This window comes from Equus caballus, chromosome 3 (assembly GCF_041296265.1).
Source record: "Equus caballus isolate H_3958 breed thoroughbred chromosome 3, TB-T2T, whole genome shotgun sequence".
Classification (NCBI taxonomy): Eukaryota; Metazoa; Chordata; class Mammalia; order Perissodactyla; family Equidae; genus Equus; species Equus caballus.
In genome coordinates, this window is record NC_091686.1 from 17,596,362 (window position 1) to 17,614,245 (window position 17,884).

At 36.8% G+C, this 17,884-nt stretch overlaps 1 protein-coding gene across 2 annotated transcripts in view; it reads left to right on the forward strand.

The window, feature by feature from the left end:
- The window catches only part of CBFB (core-binding factor subunit beta), a 49,554-nt gene extending 35,589 nt beyond the window's left edge, over positions 1-13,965 (forward strand). For both annotated transcript variants that reach the window (XM_023637151.2, XM_023637150.2), the window contains exon 6: positions 11,718-13,965. In XM_023637151.2, the coding sequence (XP_023492919.1) occupies positions 11,718-11,740 (23 nt within the window). In that variant the 3' untranslated portion in view covers positions 11,741-13,965. The remainder of the gene's footprint in view (positions 1-11,717) is intronic.
- Positions 13,966-17,884: the final 3,919 nt, after the last annotated feature.

The window sequence follows — 17,884 nt, forward strand, 5'->3', positions numbered from 1 at the left end:
AATTATTTTTCAAATTATTTGTAAAAATTACCTTATGTTAACATAGAATACCTATTTTTAGAATATTATTAAAACCTTTCAGGAGTAATACTACTTTCCATTTTTCTGTGAATATTTGTCTTGATTTTGTAATAGTATAAGTTTCAGTCATTTGTATATGCTTTTTACTAGAGGAAAATTTAATATTTTCAAACTACTCAAAGAGTGGAATTAACCTACATTATTTTTCTTTTTCTTTTAACCCTTTTAATGTAAAGTAAAATACAGCTGGAGAAGCCTGCACAGAAGAAATACATAGCTTAATTATTCTAAGGCTCACACCCTTAAAACTACCATCCAGGTCAAAAAATAAAACTTTGACAGCTACCCCAGCAGCCCCATCCACATGTACATCTTATGACCTTCTCCCTCCCCTCAAAAGTAATTATCTCAATTTTTATAGTACTCACTTCCTCCTATCTTTTTATAGTTTTATTATCCATGACTACTTCAGCCTTAGTGAAATTTAGTCTTACCCAATTTGTCTTCTTTAAGTTTGATATGACTTTTAATTGACATGGATGTTTAATTTTGTTTTACATAAAATTGTACCCACTCTAAGCAGACTTAATTATAAAAATTAATATTTAGAGTATATACAAACTGTTCAGAAATCTAAATTCTATAAAAAATATACTCTAACAAAACAAAAATAAAGATAAGGACTAATGTGTTTTAGAAAGAATAATGTCAAATATTGCTATCTATCATGTGCATCAAGTTTATAAACTTACCAACATTTCACACAAGAAGAGGTAGGAAAAGTTAGCACACATTCATCTTTGATAATCAAAAGAAATGCAATTAAGATAGAATTATATCAGCCAAGTAGAATAATTTCCAGGCATTAAAAAGAGTTGCAGAGATTGGTAGTACAACAGTGTGAATGTACTTAATACTGCTGAACTATGCACCTAAAAATGATTAAGGGGCCGGCCCGGTGGCGCAGCGGTTAAGTGCGCACATTCTGCTTCTCGGCGGCCCAGGGTTCACCGGTTCGGATCCCGGGTGCGGACATGGCACCGCTTGGCTCACCGTGCTGTGGTAGGTGTCCCACGTATAAAATAGAGGAAAATGATGGGCACCATGTTAGCTCAGGGCCAGGCTTCCTCAGCAAAAAGAGGAGGACTGGCAGTAGTTATCTCAGGGCTAATCTTCCTCAAAAAAAAAAAAATGATTAAGATGGTAATTTTATGTTAGGTGTATTTTACCATATTAAAAAAAATCTTTTTAAGTTAATATCATATAATACAGAAAATGTGTGGTTTTGCCATGTACAAAATTGTATGTACACTATTTAAATTAATATGAAAGTGTTTGTGTGTGTACACACAAAGACAGTGGTTAACAGCCCAGACTCTAGGCCAGACTACAGAGTCTGAGTCTGGCTCTGTTGCTTACTTTGTCAGCTCAGACAACTTACTTCACCTTTCTGACTGAGTTTCTTCATCTATAAAATAGAGCTAAAAATCTTACCTGTCTCTTAGGATCGTTATGAAGATTAAATGAGTAAATACGTGTGAAAGTGCATTTAGAGTATGGCACCGACTAGATGTCAGCTGCTGTTAATGATATTATTGTCTTTTGTGCCAGAATATTTTTTTAAGAATAAACGAAAAAAATCAAGCCTGATCAGTAGTTAGTATATGAAATAAAATCATCTTTTTTTTTTTCTTTTTGCTGGGGAATATTCACCTTGACCTAACATCTGTGCCAGTCTTCTTCTATTTTGTATGTGGATTGTTACCACAGCGTGGCCACTGACAGATGGTGTAGACTGGTGCCCAGGAACTGAATCCAGGCCACCAAAGCAGAGCACACTGAACTTAAGCACAAGGCCATGGGGCTGGCCCCTGAAATAAAATTATCTTTTAATGATTGATATTTCCCTTTGTCAGTGAGTGAATTGCTCTCATAGGCAGATAGCAACTGATGATGTCCCCAAGAATACTTTTTAGCTAGAAGAGACAGGAGGGATATAATACAATACGTTTGTTTTCTGTGGAGCTTTCCAGTTCTTTGTGTTTTTTTGTGCTGAGGAAGACTGGCCCTGAGCTAACGTCTGTGCCCATCTTCCTCCACTTTATATGTGGGACACTGCCACAGCATGGCTTGATGGGTAGTGTAGGTCCACGCCCGGGATGTTAACCCACGAACCTGGGCTGCTGAAGTGGACTGAGCACACCGATCTTAATCACTACACCACTGGACCAACCCCAACTTCTACAGTTCTTGTGATCAGACTTCCCACAGCATTTTCTTGCAGAATGCTTGTGTCTGTTATAGTAAGAAGTTTTTAAGCATATAATATGCACTTATCTTATACTTCTGAACCTTTTTGCTCCTGCTGTTTGTTCCCTGACCAAGAATGTACTTTTCTACCCATTCGTCAAGGCCCAGTTTAAATGTTGTCTGTCAGTCCCTTCTCCAAGCTTCTTGATCATAATTAGCCCTTCTACTTTGTAGTTTCCAGAACACTTCTTATTTCTACTATTGTTCTAATTGAACAATATGTTGAAACAATTAAAAATGTCTGTCTTCCACTGTATTTTGATCCCCAATGAAATGTGGCCCCTGCTATTTTAACCCTCACATTACCCACCACAGTGTCTTTTACATTATGTTTAGTTATCAAAAGGAGATCTTCAAAAACAGCTCCTGTCCTACCTGTCTGAAAACTTGAGTGACGGGATAACCTGTAGGTTAAAGTGGGATAATACATGTTAATCATCTCTGGAAAGATTTTAAATGTTTATAATTTGTTGGTTTATGTTAGGTAATTTATTAAGTAATGAACCCAACTGTGTTGTGCTGGCTTCTGCGTTAGGGCCTAGGAAATGTATAACTGAAAATGCATGGTTTCTGTCCTTGAGCAGCTGTCAGACTTGAGGGAAAGTAGGTGGGTAAACAGATAATCGCAGTCTACTTTAGCAGCAGCCATACCTAATGGGGGTTCGGAAGGGGCACAGTGGCAGTGGAGAGGAAGGAGCACGTAGGTGTACTTCTGCTTGGGGGATTCCCAGGTGAATGCACTTGCAGGATTTGAAGGAAGAGTGTGAGTTTGCCAGCTGGACAAGCCAGAGAAAGCATTCTGAGCAGAAGGAACAGTATATGCAAAGGTGTGAAGGAGTAAGAGATCTTGCCATGTCAGAGGATGTGATTGGTCACTCTTTCTAGAGCAAGCTACGTGGCTTTAAATGAATCTAAGAATTGTTTTAGGGGCCAGCCTGGTGGCACAGCAGTTAAGTGCGCATGTTCCGCTTCTCAGTGGCTCGGGGTTCCCCGGTTTGGATCCCAGGTGTGGACATGGCACCACTTGGCAAAAGCCATGCTGTGGTAGGTGTCCCACATACAAAGTAGACGAAGATGGGCATGGATGTTAGCTCAGGGCCAGTCTTCCTCAGCAAAAAGAGGAGGATTGGCAGTAGTTAGCTCAGGGCTAATCTTCCTTAAAAAAAAAAAAAAGAGTTGTTTTATAAAAAGTACTCTTCAGCTACATTATATTTGAAGAATAACTATTGGACAGTTAATGGAACAATTATTTAGGAAGTTTTTGTATATATTTTGCTTTAAATAAAATTCTAGATTTGTTGAGACTAAGAATTGTCTTTTCTAAAATGTTAGTTTGTTCTTATAAATAATTTTACTTGAAGAAAGACATTTTGGTGTGTGAGTTTATGAACAAAAATACAGTCTGTTGATAGAGGTGTCAAATAATTTGTTGCTCGGGTAGATTGTTCCCAGTTGGTGATTTGAGAGCATGGGCTTTGTAATCAGGCCTAGTTGAGATTCTCACCCCATTGCTTGACAATCTCTTAAGCCTGTTTTCTCATACAAAATTGTTGTGAGAATTAAATGGGAAAATGCTTGTAAAGCACTTAGTATGGTGCTTGGTATGCCTGCAGTAAATAATAGCTCTAAAGTACTTCTTTAGCACTAAAAGCTCTGCTGCAGTGCTGGTTCCAGTTAATTGAATTATCTGGCTAACAAGAATATCCTTTTAGTTCTCTAAAGTGTATCAGGGCACTTTCCCTGCATTATGACCTAGAGCATAGAGAAAATGGTTAGATTTTCATCAATATTTAAGATCCTGTAGTCCCTTATGGCAATAACTTAAAATGTTAGTTCTTGTAGAGAACTGTCATCTAGAAAATTGGGCTGGAATCTGACTCCAGAGCTTGCACTGGCAGTCGCTTAGGGAAGTTTTAGATGTGCGTGTCTTTTGGCACTTTGCACATGTATATTTTAATTTCTTTCTTTTTATTTTTTTGTTTTGTTTTGAGGAAGATTAGCCCTGAGCAAACATCCATGCCCATCTTCCTCTACTTTATATGTGGGACACCTACGACAGCATGGCTTAACAAGCAGTGCATAGGTCTGCACCTGGGATCCGAACTGGCAAACCCTGGGCCGCTGAAGCAGAACATGCAAACTTAACCACTGCGCCACTGGGCCAGCTCTCATTTCTTTTTATTAAAAAATCCATAACAAATTTCTTATGTCAGCTTATTTTCTTGCAGTTTTACCTCCTTTTTCCAAAAAGGAGAACATTGGAGGGAAATGTTGTTTTCTCCCCTGTAATTCAGACATATACAGGGGGCTTTACATCGTATAATTGAATATTCTTTTTTGTTGTTGTTGTGTGGTTTGTTTTTTTTGCTGAGGAAGGTTAGCCCTGAGCTAAGATCTGTGCCAGTTTTCCTCTATTTTATATGTGGGTTGCCACCAAAGCATTGTTCACGAGTGGTGCACGTCCGTGCCCAGGATCCATACCCATGAACCCAGGCCACCAACGTGGAGTGCTCCAAACTTAACCACTAGGCCACGGGGCTGGCCCCAGTTTTGTGTTTGAAAAAGTCACAATTTTATAAAAAATGGTTTTCTTTCGTTCAGCTGGGTAACATTCTTATTACATTTGAAGAAACTGAGGCTCTAAGAAAAATTAATTGAGTTGGCTCTCTTTCAAATAGTTGGTTAATGGAAGGAAGAGTGAAGACTTAAACCAACTTTCTTACCAAAAGGTCTCCACAAATACAGCCTAGGACTGGGAAATGAATTTCCACATCACCCATAAAGATGATTAAATTGAAAAGTAAAATCTGCCAGGAGAGGTTAGAAAGCATTTTGCCTGGAAAAGAAAAAGCTGAGGCAAAACAGAATAATAATGGTTACAGTGGGTGGTCCTGATGCATGACTAGAGACAAGGACCAAGGGGCAGTGGTAGCTTGTGGGTGGCAGTAACCCAGTAAATGGTCCTTGGAAGCTTGAGATCCTGGCAGCACAGAGGCTTAGGGATGTCCTGCCCCTGTTTGGATAATCTCTGAGGCCTCTAGCCCCGCCATGTTAAACTGATAATGGGTGGTGCTTATGAGCGTTTAATGTATGTGTAAAGTTAAGGTTACCAACGGTGGGAAGCAGAACTCCAAGTGATTAATGGCCCAAGAGGTTTTGACTTTTGCCAGTGTCTTTTAGCCTGAAATCAGTTGGGTATGTTTCCATTCACCATCTGTGAAAATTTAGAAAGTTTCCAATCCATCATTTAGGATTTAGCATTTTCTTTTTCTGATTTTTCTGGAAAAGGATATTTTAGTAGTATCATATTTTCTTTACCTTTCAGAGGTAATGGCAGATTATCATTAATTTGGCAAATAAAAAACTACAGTGAAATGAAGAAACATTTATTTTAGTAACCTGTCCAAATACTGTTAAATCTTTGGGGTACAATACAATGATATGTAAAAGGTACAGAACATTGTGTATAATATCTTGCCCTGTGGGTATTTTTAAAAGGAATACCTACATATATTTGTTTGAATATGCATAATCTCTGTCTAGTAGAACTTCCCAAGTTTTGGTAATAATATCTTCTTGATCTGGGTGCTAGTTGTATGGATGTGTTCACTTAGTGAAAATTTATCAAGTTATATGTTTATGATTTGTACGCTCTTCTTTACTTTAGTAAAAAGTAGACTTTAAAAAAGAAAAAATAATCTCAGACATTTCTTCTATGAAATGCCTGCCCATTGGTATCTGTTGCCACATAGAAGTAGCCTAGTGCTTTTTCTACCTGAGAAACCTTCCACAACTTGAAAATGTTGGCATGTTACCCATGGGCATTCTCTTCAGGTTACACATCTCTATAACTGTAATTCAAATGCCTTACTTTGGGCTTTTGTGAAGGGAGATTGAGGTTAATAAGGGACAGCCTGAGTGCTCTGGTCATAGATAAATTGGAAAGATACCTCCTCATCTGCTTGATAGCAGCTCATACACAGTCTCTGTCTAGAGACTGCTTTCAACTTGATTGGCCTCTTAACCTAAAACTGTAATATGGTACCGTTGGCTCTTAATTCAGGTGACAGGGTGCTGAAAGAGATTTTTCCCTATCATTACCTAGAACATGCTTTCATTTGGTCAGCTTATAAAGCGTTAGCAAATAAATTATTGTCTTTAATGTCAGAGAATGGGTAAATAATTATTGCTTATTGTAGTATGGGCAGTTTAATACAATTCAGCAAATCGGAGAATTTATGTGGAAACTATTTGGAAATAAAAACAGGCAGAGGGCTTTATGTGGTTTTGTGTTTTGTGTGTTTTTGGAGTCTTCGATTCTGTGTGGTCCAAGAAAAAAAATTCCAGCTCTATTTATTGTAAATTTCCAGACTTCAGTTTTCAAATCACTTTACTCTGCCAACATTCATTTTTGTGTAAGGACTAATTAACGTAAGATTCTGTCTATCCTGGGCCTTCCTGAGATGTGTTTTGGGTAAAGGCAGTAGATGAGAGTGAACTGGGAATATGAACTACTAGACTGAGAATCGGAAGAGGATACCAGATCTGCCTTTTCCCATACTAAGAGAGAAAGAGTCTTGGTTTGCTCTCTAACATAGGAGATAATAGACTTTATTAAATTTATTTTTTTTAGTTTGTAAAAATTGCTCTTATCTGCAGGATGCAGATTTTCTTAACATTTGAAAAGTTCATATAGATAAATTGGGAAGTGATGAGCTACTTTGTTGTAATAACAACAGCATGAGAGCTTACTATATGCCACGCTTGAGAAATGGTGACATAGCTGGATACACCACAGTATTTGCTTTACACTGGATTCTTTTTTTCTTTTCTTTCTTTCTTTCTTCTTCTTCTTCTTTTTTTTTTTTTTGGTGAGGAAGATTAGCCTCCATTTTGTATGTGGGACACTGCCACAGCATGACTTGATGAGCATTGTGCAGGTCCATGCCGGGAATCCAAACCCACAAACCCTGGGCTGCTAAAGCAGAGTGCGTGAACCCAACCACTGCGCCACCCAGCTGGCCCCTACACTGGATTCTTAAATCCTCTTACAAGGTGTATCTCCATTTTGAGGAACTGAGGCTGAAAGAAGATAAAAAGCCTGTCTGAGATCACATAGCTCAAGTGGTAGAGCTGTCCCAGCACAAGCCCAGAAACGTAGATTAGCTCCACTCTCTCTCTTATTTTGAAATGTCACTTCATATTTAAAGTTTTCCTGAAGTATACTTTCTAAGAACTATATTTTTGACGTACCTATTAGACCAGCTCTTGCAGGCTATTTATCTGACAGGTGTTTATAATTGTCTACTGACCTGGCTTATACCTTTTTAATGAGTTTGAGCAAAGTACATTCCTTTCTCTCATGTTAGGACTTAAAATTTCTGCTCTGTGTCTCCTCCATCCTCAGCAATTGGGAGAAAGCAATGACTTCAGAGGCTGACGTTAATGCTTAATTGTGAGTTAAAGATTTATCTTTTCCAGAGGTCTGAGTTTGTTTCTGACTGCCACCAGCTAACTATGTAATCTTAGGGGAATCACTTAACCTTGTTGATCTCAGGCTCATCATCTGTAAAATAAGAGTTGAACCAGATCTCTGAAGTACTGTTCCACTCTAAAACATTATAGTCATGCATTACTTAATGATGAGGATACATTCTGAGAAATGCATCGTTGGGTGATTTCAGCATTGTGCAAACATCATAGAGTGTACTTACACAAACCAGATGGTATAGCCTACTACACACCTAGGCTGTATGGTACTAATCTTATGGGACCACCACCATTTATGTGGTCTGTCATTGACCATTTAATGTCCTTATGTGGTGCATGACTGTAATTCTGTGTTCTGACTTTTAGCCAAGTGTCAAACATAAATGGACACAGCATAAATTGATTAGCACAGCATAAATTGATTGGACATAGTATACACCCAAATTGTAGTTATTTTTAATTATTAGGGCATTTTCTCATAAAGAATGTTCAGCAGTTTGATGATCTTGATAATAAAAGAATGGAAATCAACCAAGAAGCTTTATTCATTTATATTTGGGTATCCCTGCTCTCGGCTGCTACTGCATATCCCTGAGTAGTTGGGAAAACTCCAGTTCCTGGTGACTTTTCTTTCTCTCTTCATTTTGGACTCATCCCTGTGGTTGCCCCCTAGAAATTGGATTTGCCATGTTTCTGGGTGATGATATATTGAAAGAAAGAAAACAGGAGCAACTGGTAGTAAGAAGTCTGTAATAAAATGTCTAGATTGATTCTTTATAAATATTAAAACATGTTTGTATTCTGAACAGGCTTGTGGGTGTCTGCTTTATGTTAAAACTCTGTTCTGAAAAACTGTTAATAAAAGGGTAGACTCAAGGGCTCATGTGGATTGACTGGGGAGAAAGAAACTAGAAATTAAGTACTTTATGTTTTTGCATTAATTGAATTCAGAGGTTTCCTTGCCATCATCTAGTCTAGCTTTTTACCCACGGAAAAATTCCATCTAAAACACCAAGCCTCCATTAGAAAACGGCCACAGTAAAAAACACTGCTTCTCAAGGCAGCTTGTTCACTTGTTAAATTTCAGTCCTGTGGAAGATTTTTCACTGAACCTAAATCTCTTTCTGTATTTGTCTCCTTCATATGACAGTTCATCTATCTTCCCTTCTAGCATTAAATTTCCTTCCGGTTTCCCGGATCTCTCATTCTTCCCTCTTCTCCTTCAAACTGTGTCAGACTTCGCCTCCTCTTCTCTTTTTCCTATTCTTGACCCTCCTTCACAGTGTCTCCCCTTACATCTTCCTCATTTCTTCTTCACAATGTAAACAGAAACTAAAACACAAATAAATAGAGAGCAACTTTTCTTTACTCTTCTCCTTGCTTTTATCAAAAATATATTTTAAACAAATAACCCATGGCACCTTTTGCACAGCCGTGACCGGTGAGGAGAACTCTAGGTTCTTAGTAGTTTGGAATCATTCCATTATTATTAAAATAATTTGAAAATTACCCTTATCCCAAGACAGAAGCTGAAATATCATTTTCATGAAGTATTATTGGTAGATTTGAGGTCATTTATAAATATATAGTTAGAATTGATTATACTTGGTGTTTCTTCATTGCTCAGCCCCTTTCTGACCTTTATTGACTGAAACCAGGTGCTTATATCACCATCTCTGATTTTGCAGGATTGATCTCTGCTCACACTACATTTAGCATTGATTCAGTATGGAACATAAATTGTTTTTCTGATGCACGTGCATTCCGTAGCTCTTTCTGTCTGTAACCATGCAGCATAACTTTACCCTGACTAGTTAATTGAAAGGAATAGGTTAAAATTTCGTCAATGTGCAGCCTGCTGATAAAAAATAGTTAAAATCTGCTAGAGTAACATATCAAAATTTATAAGAAAGATTACAGAAGTTAGTGTTGGATTTTATTTGATTTGTTTGACAGTGAATAAGGCAGTGCCATTTCTGTCTAAACAACATAACCCTTTTGAAAAATGATGACTTAGCTGGAACTTCTGACTGAACTTGGTCTTGTAGTACAACTGTGACTTGTTGAGATGTTTCTTTGCAGGTCAAGGATGTTCTTTCTCTAAGAACTGTTTTAGATAGTAAGAATTGAAATCAAAATGTTTCGATTTTTGGTTAAATTTGTTACCAAAAAATGACATAGACAGTGCAGAATCACTTGGTGACGTTAATACATGATTCCATTTAGCTAAAGATTGCATAGGTAATTTCAGTTAGTCTCAGTTGCTGGCATATAACAGGGTTGGCTAAAAACAAGATCCAGATGAAAGATGATGGTGGCTGGACTAGATGAGCATGGTAGCGGTGAGAAGTGGTCAGATTCAGGATGTATTTAAATGTAGAGCTGTCAGAATTCACTGTTGAGTGTGAGAGAAAGAGATGTTAAGGTTGACCTCAAGGTCTTTTGCTGAAACAACTGGTAAAATGGATTTCCCCTTATCTCATGTAGGACAACTGCTGCTGAAGGAACCTGGTTCTGTATACGAACACATTTTTGTGCTTGACTGACATTTGTAGTCACTAAAGAAAGTTTATGGAAGAAACATGCATTGGGATTTGTGAATGAGACTGAAAGTAAATGTTGTGTGTAGACCAAAGGGGCACTATGTTATATTAAAACTCTTTGTTAGCAGAGAGTGTCATGCACAAAATGTTAGTGGTTGGATGTTCTCTATTAAGTAATTTCCCATAAATAGTTTACCTAGAAATGTTTATTCTAAGTGACAATTGAAATCCTGTGTTTATAATTATCAAGGCTCTTAGTTAAGTATTGTTGTAAAGGTACTTCTGGGGATATAAGTGTATCAAGGACTCTAATTTTATATTTCTATTTTTGTTTTTGAGACAGTACTTAAATCCAGTTCTGGATTTTCTTTCTTTTTCTTTTTTTAAAGATTGGCACCTGAGCTAACAACTATTGCCAGTCGTTTTTTTTTTTTTCTTTCTCCTTTTTCTCCCCAAATCCCCTCAGTACATAGTTGTATATTTTAGTTGTAGGCCCTTCCAGTTGTGGCCTGGATTTTATTTCTTAAGGTACAGATTTTTAGTAAAAACTCAGTTGGTAGAGATGAAATTCAGTAAGAGATACTACTACATTTTTCAATCATATAATTAGTAGACTGTATACTTCTGTGTGACTCAGTTTCTTTATCTGTAAAATGGATAAATAATAGCATCTGTGTTATAAGTGGTTGTCAGGGATTATTTTATTTATCTGTTTGTTTATTTATTTATTTTCTGGCTGAGGAAGATGTGCTCTGAGCTCACATCGGTGCCAATCCTCCTCTTTTTTTTTCGGTATGTAGGACACCTCTAGAGCACGCTGGTGAGTGGAGTAGGTCTGCACCTGGGGTCCAAATCCTTGAACCCGGGCTGCCAAAGCAGAGCTCTCGGACCTTTAAGCACTCGGCCATGGGGCTGGGCCCAGCAGGGATTATTAAGTTAGTTCATCCTTGGAAAGTGCTTGAAGCAGTACCCAGCATGTAGTTGGTGCTCAGTAAATGTCAGCTATTACTAAAAGGGAAAGTTTGCTTCTAAGGTGATTGCATAATGTGTTAAAGTTAAACCCTCTAGTCCCAAAACTGTAAAGGTAGATTTGTTCTTCTTTTATACATAGTACATATTTTGGTATTGCTCTTTTGAATATAACAGGATTTTTATTCGTGTTTTTTAAGGAAACTTTAGCAAAATATTTCATACATAATTTAAATTCTTTTTCCTCTTACATGTAGAGATACTGGCTGAAAATATTTTAGTCAAAAACTTTTCTTATGTTCTGTTGTGTCTTATGTTTTATTTATCTAGCACTTTGATTTGCAAAACATGTTTTGATCCCAAATTCTGATTTTGTCATTGCAGGCAAGAAGACAGCAAGACCCTAGTCCTGGTTCCAATTTAGGTGGTGGTGATGACCTCAAACTTCGTTGATTGGTAGCACAGCAGATGTGCCCCCATCTTTACATTGTTTCTAGTCAGCAGAAATAATTGATTAAAAGACCAGAAACTGTGATAACTGGAGGTACTACGGTCTATTTCTCAACCTTAGGCAGTAACAAAACATCACAAACTGCCATGGTTTTGCACTATGATTATAATACCTGCATTTCTAATTTTGTATGCATGTAGCCAGTAATAATTTGAAATTTTTTTCTATGCAAGCTTACCTTGTTGGCATTATTTTAGTAAGTTGAAACTATCCACTTGTAAAGCTCTTTTTTTTTCTCCATTTTAATTTAAAAGTTCATGCCATTACAAAACAAGTCAAGAAATTAAAATTTTTATCAGAGGGTTTTTTCCTTTAATCAGTTGCTCTAATTTTTTTTTTTTTTTAAATTTTTAGATGTGTTGGTTATACAGCTTCATTTTAGATAGGCTTTCTTGGTTTTTTGTTTTGTTTCCCCCTTTCCTTTTATGTTTTTTTAGTCTATGGCATTTTAAAACTGCTGATTTGTTTGCATTATTTACAAGCTAAAAACCTAGTAGCATAGAGCTGTCTGCCACAGCCTTCTAACACAAAGTTTACAGTTGTTAAAGTTGCAGTATCCTTTTAAATGTTGATAATCAGCTCCTTTTCTTTCTTTTTTAAACGTAAGAATTTTAAATTGGTATTCACTCTAATCTGCGCCAGATCTGTTTTAGATTGTGTTCTGTAATCATGAGTTTGTGTTGGAGTTACTCTTCATAAATGGTAATATTCTACTGAAATGCCTAAAGAAGTCGCAGGCTGGCTTCTGTTTTATTCAGGGATTTTTTTTAAAAACGTCAATCAGAAAAGGGATACTGGAGCTTCTTCATGTATGTAACAGCATATTAAACTGGAGACAGTGATGAATCAGCTACAAAGGTAATATTGTATTAAAATCATGTTTAAGATAGCTGCTTTTATGTATTTTATAATGCATGCTTTTGTAAAAACAATGCTGGGTGATGAAAGATTAGTCTTAGAGAGAAAATGTTCATCTGTGCAGAGGATACATTTTCTTCCATTAATTATTCTGGAAAAAATTAATAAGTTATATAGTATTTTCCAAAAGGACTATAAATAGAACCTTTTGAGATGAATTAGTATAAGAATATTTTTTAAATAGGCTCACTGTCAAATTGAATGCAGCTTTTTTTTTTAAATACAAGACTGGAAGAAAGTGCTAAGTCATTTGGCACCTCCTTACAAATATTTTTCATGGTCATATTCATTAAATGTTAGATTTCTGAATTTTTGCAAAAATGTATTTTATCATAACAGAATGGCATTATTTTAAACAGTTTGAAAAACTGACATGGTCAATTCAGAAAATGAACTGAAGTCTGAATAAGGTTATTGCATTTAAAACATATATACATATCGATTGATGAGGGAGATGTGACTTTCATTGTACATAGGTCTTATAATTCTTAAACATATCCTGTATCTCAGAATAAAAATATTTGTTATATATTTGAAGTCATGCATAGTAAGGAGTGTGTTTAAATTGTTATAAACAATAATGCATCATAAAAGACCATGCTGATCTTGTGTGACTAAGTACTATGAATGAATTTGGTTGGTATTTGGTGTTGTGCAGCTCACATGTTTACACACTCAGTGCCCTAACTTCCCCTGAGGAAATCGCCTTTTAAGTGGTCCTTACAGTGGTGTTTTAAGGTTATTTTATCACAGACCTTTGTTTTTGACTTCTGCACTTAAATTTTTTTTTTAATAACATGATGATGGTACATTTTTCTCTATTGCTTCCAGCTAAAGGCTTTTGGTCCACTAGTAACTAAAGTCAAATGTTATGAAATGTTCAATTGCTATCCTTCTGTAAATAGTGAATTTTTCTTGTCATTTAGCACTGTGCTGCTTCTGTCTGTCTTAATGCTGGCATTAAGATCATGAGCCCTTTTTCTCCAATAGTGCAGGCTTTAAAAACTACTTTTAAGTTATTGATGCAATCTGATATTTTTCCATAATCTGTATTTAAACAAAATTACATCATTGCATCATCTTTTCTGTATTCATCTCCATTAAAACTTGCCTTAAGCTACCAGATTGTTTTTGCCACCATTAGCCATACTGTGTGTCTGTATGTTTAATTTTCTTTCATAATAAACTTCTGTGTAGTGAAAACAGTGTCTTGGCTCTTTATTGACATAATCCAACAATTTCTGTTCTAGTGTTCATTATGACATGAAAATTGATTTTGTTGTTTCTGAACTGTGCTTGCATCCTGCTTTTTAACCTTAAAAAAAAAAAGTGGCATCTAGTGGTCATTTCTGTTAATTCCAAAGAAAACCTTTAATGTAAATAACAACGAATACTAATTTCCCAATGTATATTAGGGTTTTAAAAAAATCTGGCTTGCTTTACCAATCCTATGAGTTATGACTATAAACTAATGACCTTGGAGGGGAGGAAGAATTCCAAAAATTACACATCAAATTAGTACCATCTTTCAAGCTAGTCATTTTAGGAATATACACTTAATTTGATTGTTCAGATGTTATAGCAGACATTCTTAGGACTTCTCTTGGCGTTTTCCTGTATCGGAACATTAAGCCTTTTACTTTCAAAGAATGCCTTAATGATCCATAATGAAAAAAGTTTACTTATTTGCCACCAGACTTAGTGCAAATAACAAATACCTTCGAATGATGAATTGGCACCATTAAACAAAATTCCAAAGAATAAGATTCATACTCTGAGGGTTAATTTCAAAAACTGATCAGTAGCATCATGGTTTTAGTAACTGCATCACCCTAGAAACAAGTATTTGGATATGCTAGTTTTAGGCTGCTTGGGAAAAGAAATAGCTTACTTGATTTATGCCTCATTTGGCATTGGGGAGCTTTTTCAAGCCATTGTATTGTATGAATTATCCATTGCTGCATAACACATTGCCACAAAACTTAGCAGCTTAAAACAATAAACATCACGCCACAGTTTCTGTGAGTCTGAAATCTGGAAGAAGCTAAGTTCAATAGTCTGGTCCAAAGTCTCTCCTGAGATTAGAGTCAAGATGTCAGCCTGGGCTACAGTCATCCCAAGGCTTAATTGGCTACAAGATCCTCTTCCAAGCCCACTCATGTGGTCATTGATTGGCCTCAGTTTCTCAGACTGTCGGATGAAAGCCTTTGATTCCTTGCTAGGTGTTGGGATGGAGCCTTCCTTCACTTCCTTGCCACATGAGTCACTCCACGGGCAGCTCACAGCTTGGTAGCTGGCTTCCCCCAAAGGGAATGATCCAAGAAAGAGTGCGTGCCCAAGATGAAAGACACAGTCTTTTTAATAACCTAATCCTGAGCTGCCATGTTCTATATGTTAGAAGTGAGTCACTCTGGGTCAGGCCCACCCGAGAAGGGAAGAGTATTAAGCTTCATCTCTTGAAGGGTGGAGTGTCAAAGAGTTTGTGGACATATTTTTAAAACCACCACAGCCATATTGCCACATCTGTATGTATATATCTATATATAACAGTATTTACAAGATAACATTGGTGTTTCGATCTCCCAAACATTCTTTAAAGATAAGATTTCAGTCTTGCAGGCAGATTTCAAGGCATGATGCCCCCTAGATAACATCAATTCCCTTTACTGCATCACCATCATATATACATATATGGCATTTCAAAAATCTTTCAAGGCTAGAAAATTACAGTTGTAGGGTGGGATCATGGGTGGAAATGGCTGTTTGGTTTGTTTAAATATAGGTGCTCTAAAACAGATAACTCAGTCATTGTATTAGCTCTCAGCTTTTGGTTAGAATAAACAACTTAGACTTAAGGGCATTATTGGCCTTATTCAGGTCTCAGAAACATTGGGAAATGTGAGTAGATAAGATACAGAGGGAAATGTTTTATGAGAGAAGATAATCTAAGTCCTTGATGTCCAGTATGGTAGGTACTAGCCATGTGTGGCTATTAAGCACTTGAAATGTGGCTAGTACAACTGAGAAACTGAACTTTTTATCTTTTAAATTTAGATGTAAAAACGGAGGCAATGTTAAATATTTTTCTGTTAAACAAAACTTTGTTTTAGGAGGACTATGTTTCATTTTAGCCTATGAAAATTTATCATCTGAATTGAGATGTACTGCTAGTGTAAATACCAGATATCAAAGATCTAGTAAAAAAAGAATGTAAGATATTTCACTAGTTTATTAAAATTTTTGCTAAATATATTTTTGTTTTGATTACATGTTAAAATATATTTTTATATACTGGATTATATTGATACTTTATATTGGGTTAAATAAAATATATTAAAATTAATTTTATTTTTTTCCTTTTTAATGTGGCTACTAGGAAATTTTTAATTGCCTATATTGGCTCACATCAATATTAAGATTGTAAGTGAGCAAAGGACATAGATCATGCAACCAAAAGAAAAAGTTTTTTAAAAAAAGGAAAATGTCAAGGCTTATATTACTGTTTAAAAAAGATTAAAACAAAGTATGATTATTTTACTCCCTAGGATCATTTAGGAAAAAAATGTTTATCCACTACCCAAAATAGACATGGTACCTGCTTTCAGGGAACCTACAGTCTAATTCAAAAAGTGACCAAAAGCAGTAACACAGTTTAAGTTATATTGAAAGTACTCACTGTTACGGGGTACATCTAATCTAGTCTTGGGTGGTCATAAAAGGCTTCCCTGAGACATTTGAGCTGAGATCTGAAGGATGGCAGGCATTAGCCCAACAAAGAGAAGGTGACAAAAGTATTACAGGTAGCCAGGGAAGATGGTGGCAATTTTGAGAAACTAAGAGCAGTTACGTATGAGGGTGAGGCTCACAAGCAGTGCTCAATGGGCGTTTTCAGCCATGTTAAAATGTTGGGACTGTTTCCAAGGACAAACAGGAAGCCACTCAGGGGTTGTGAATTGGTGGGAATGGGTGCTTGTTAAAGCTCCTTTTGGTTGATTGGAGAGAACAAGACTAGAAGCAGGAAGTCGGTCCCCTCAATCAAATGGTGACCCAGTAGGGAGATTAAGGGTAGTTTACTGGGCATGGAGACATTTGGAACCTGAGAAAAAAGTACAGGAGGCATAACCGATAATTTTCCCAGTTTCTCTTACCAGGGTAGGCTTATCGTGTTGCCTTAATACCCCCCAAATTTTATTGGCTTAAAGAACTCTTAATTTCTAAACAGCCATCAGTGGTTGACCTGGGCCTACAGAGCAGTCACTGGAACATTGCCAGCTGTGTGACAGAGCCAAGAAGACAGTGTAATGAAGAGGCACTGACTTTTCAAATTTGCCTGAAATTGACATATGTGACTTGCATTTACATTTCATTGCACCTAGCAAATCACAGGGCAGGGAACTGCAATCCTACCTTTTGCCCAGGAAAGAGTCAGAATATTTGTGATAGCCCTAATGATTAACACAGGTCTCCCTTTCAATTGTTAAATATTTAATTTTACTCTCCTTCCCTCAAGAATATCTATCTACCATGGGAGAGAACCTAAAAGTACCAGCTGGTCAGGCATGGAGCTGAAATTCTAGGGTATGTTGTTATCTGCCCTGCACACAGCCAGTGTACAGTGGTGGAATAGGGGCAGGAAAACTATAGGAAACACTTCCATTCAGAAGGGAAGAATAAAGTCACTGGTCTATAACAATTATGAATTGTTGGGGACAATTTGAGGGCTCTCTACCCTGAGAGGGGAGTGTTCTTTGTAAGGCTGATTGGGAGGGCCTCCCCAATCCATTGTTTCCATGACCCTTGACCCCATCCCTGACTTGGTGGATGCAGTTACCTTTTATTTCTGCCTTCAAACTGGCTTTTTTTGTTGTTGGTACCTTCACAAATATAACCAATAGTAACCATGGTACTAAGATTCTGATTTCCAAGCTCTACACCTAGGGCTTCAAACTTGGTACATTTCCTGCCTTCTAAGTTATCATGTATGACAGTTTTAACAGAAGGATTGGTGTCCTTCCAGCCTCCAATGTCAGTTCCCCCAACCACTTTCCTGACTTGAGTGACACCACCATCCATACAGCTACCGAGGCTGGAAACGTGTGTTTTTCTTCTTGAGTCATTTTCT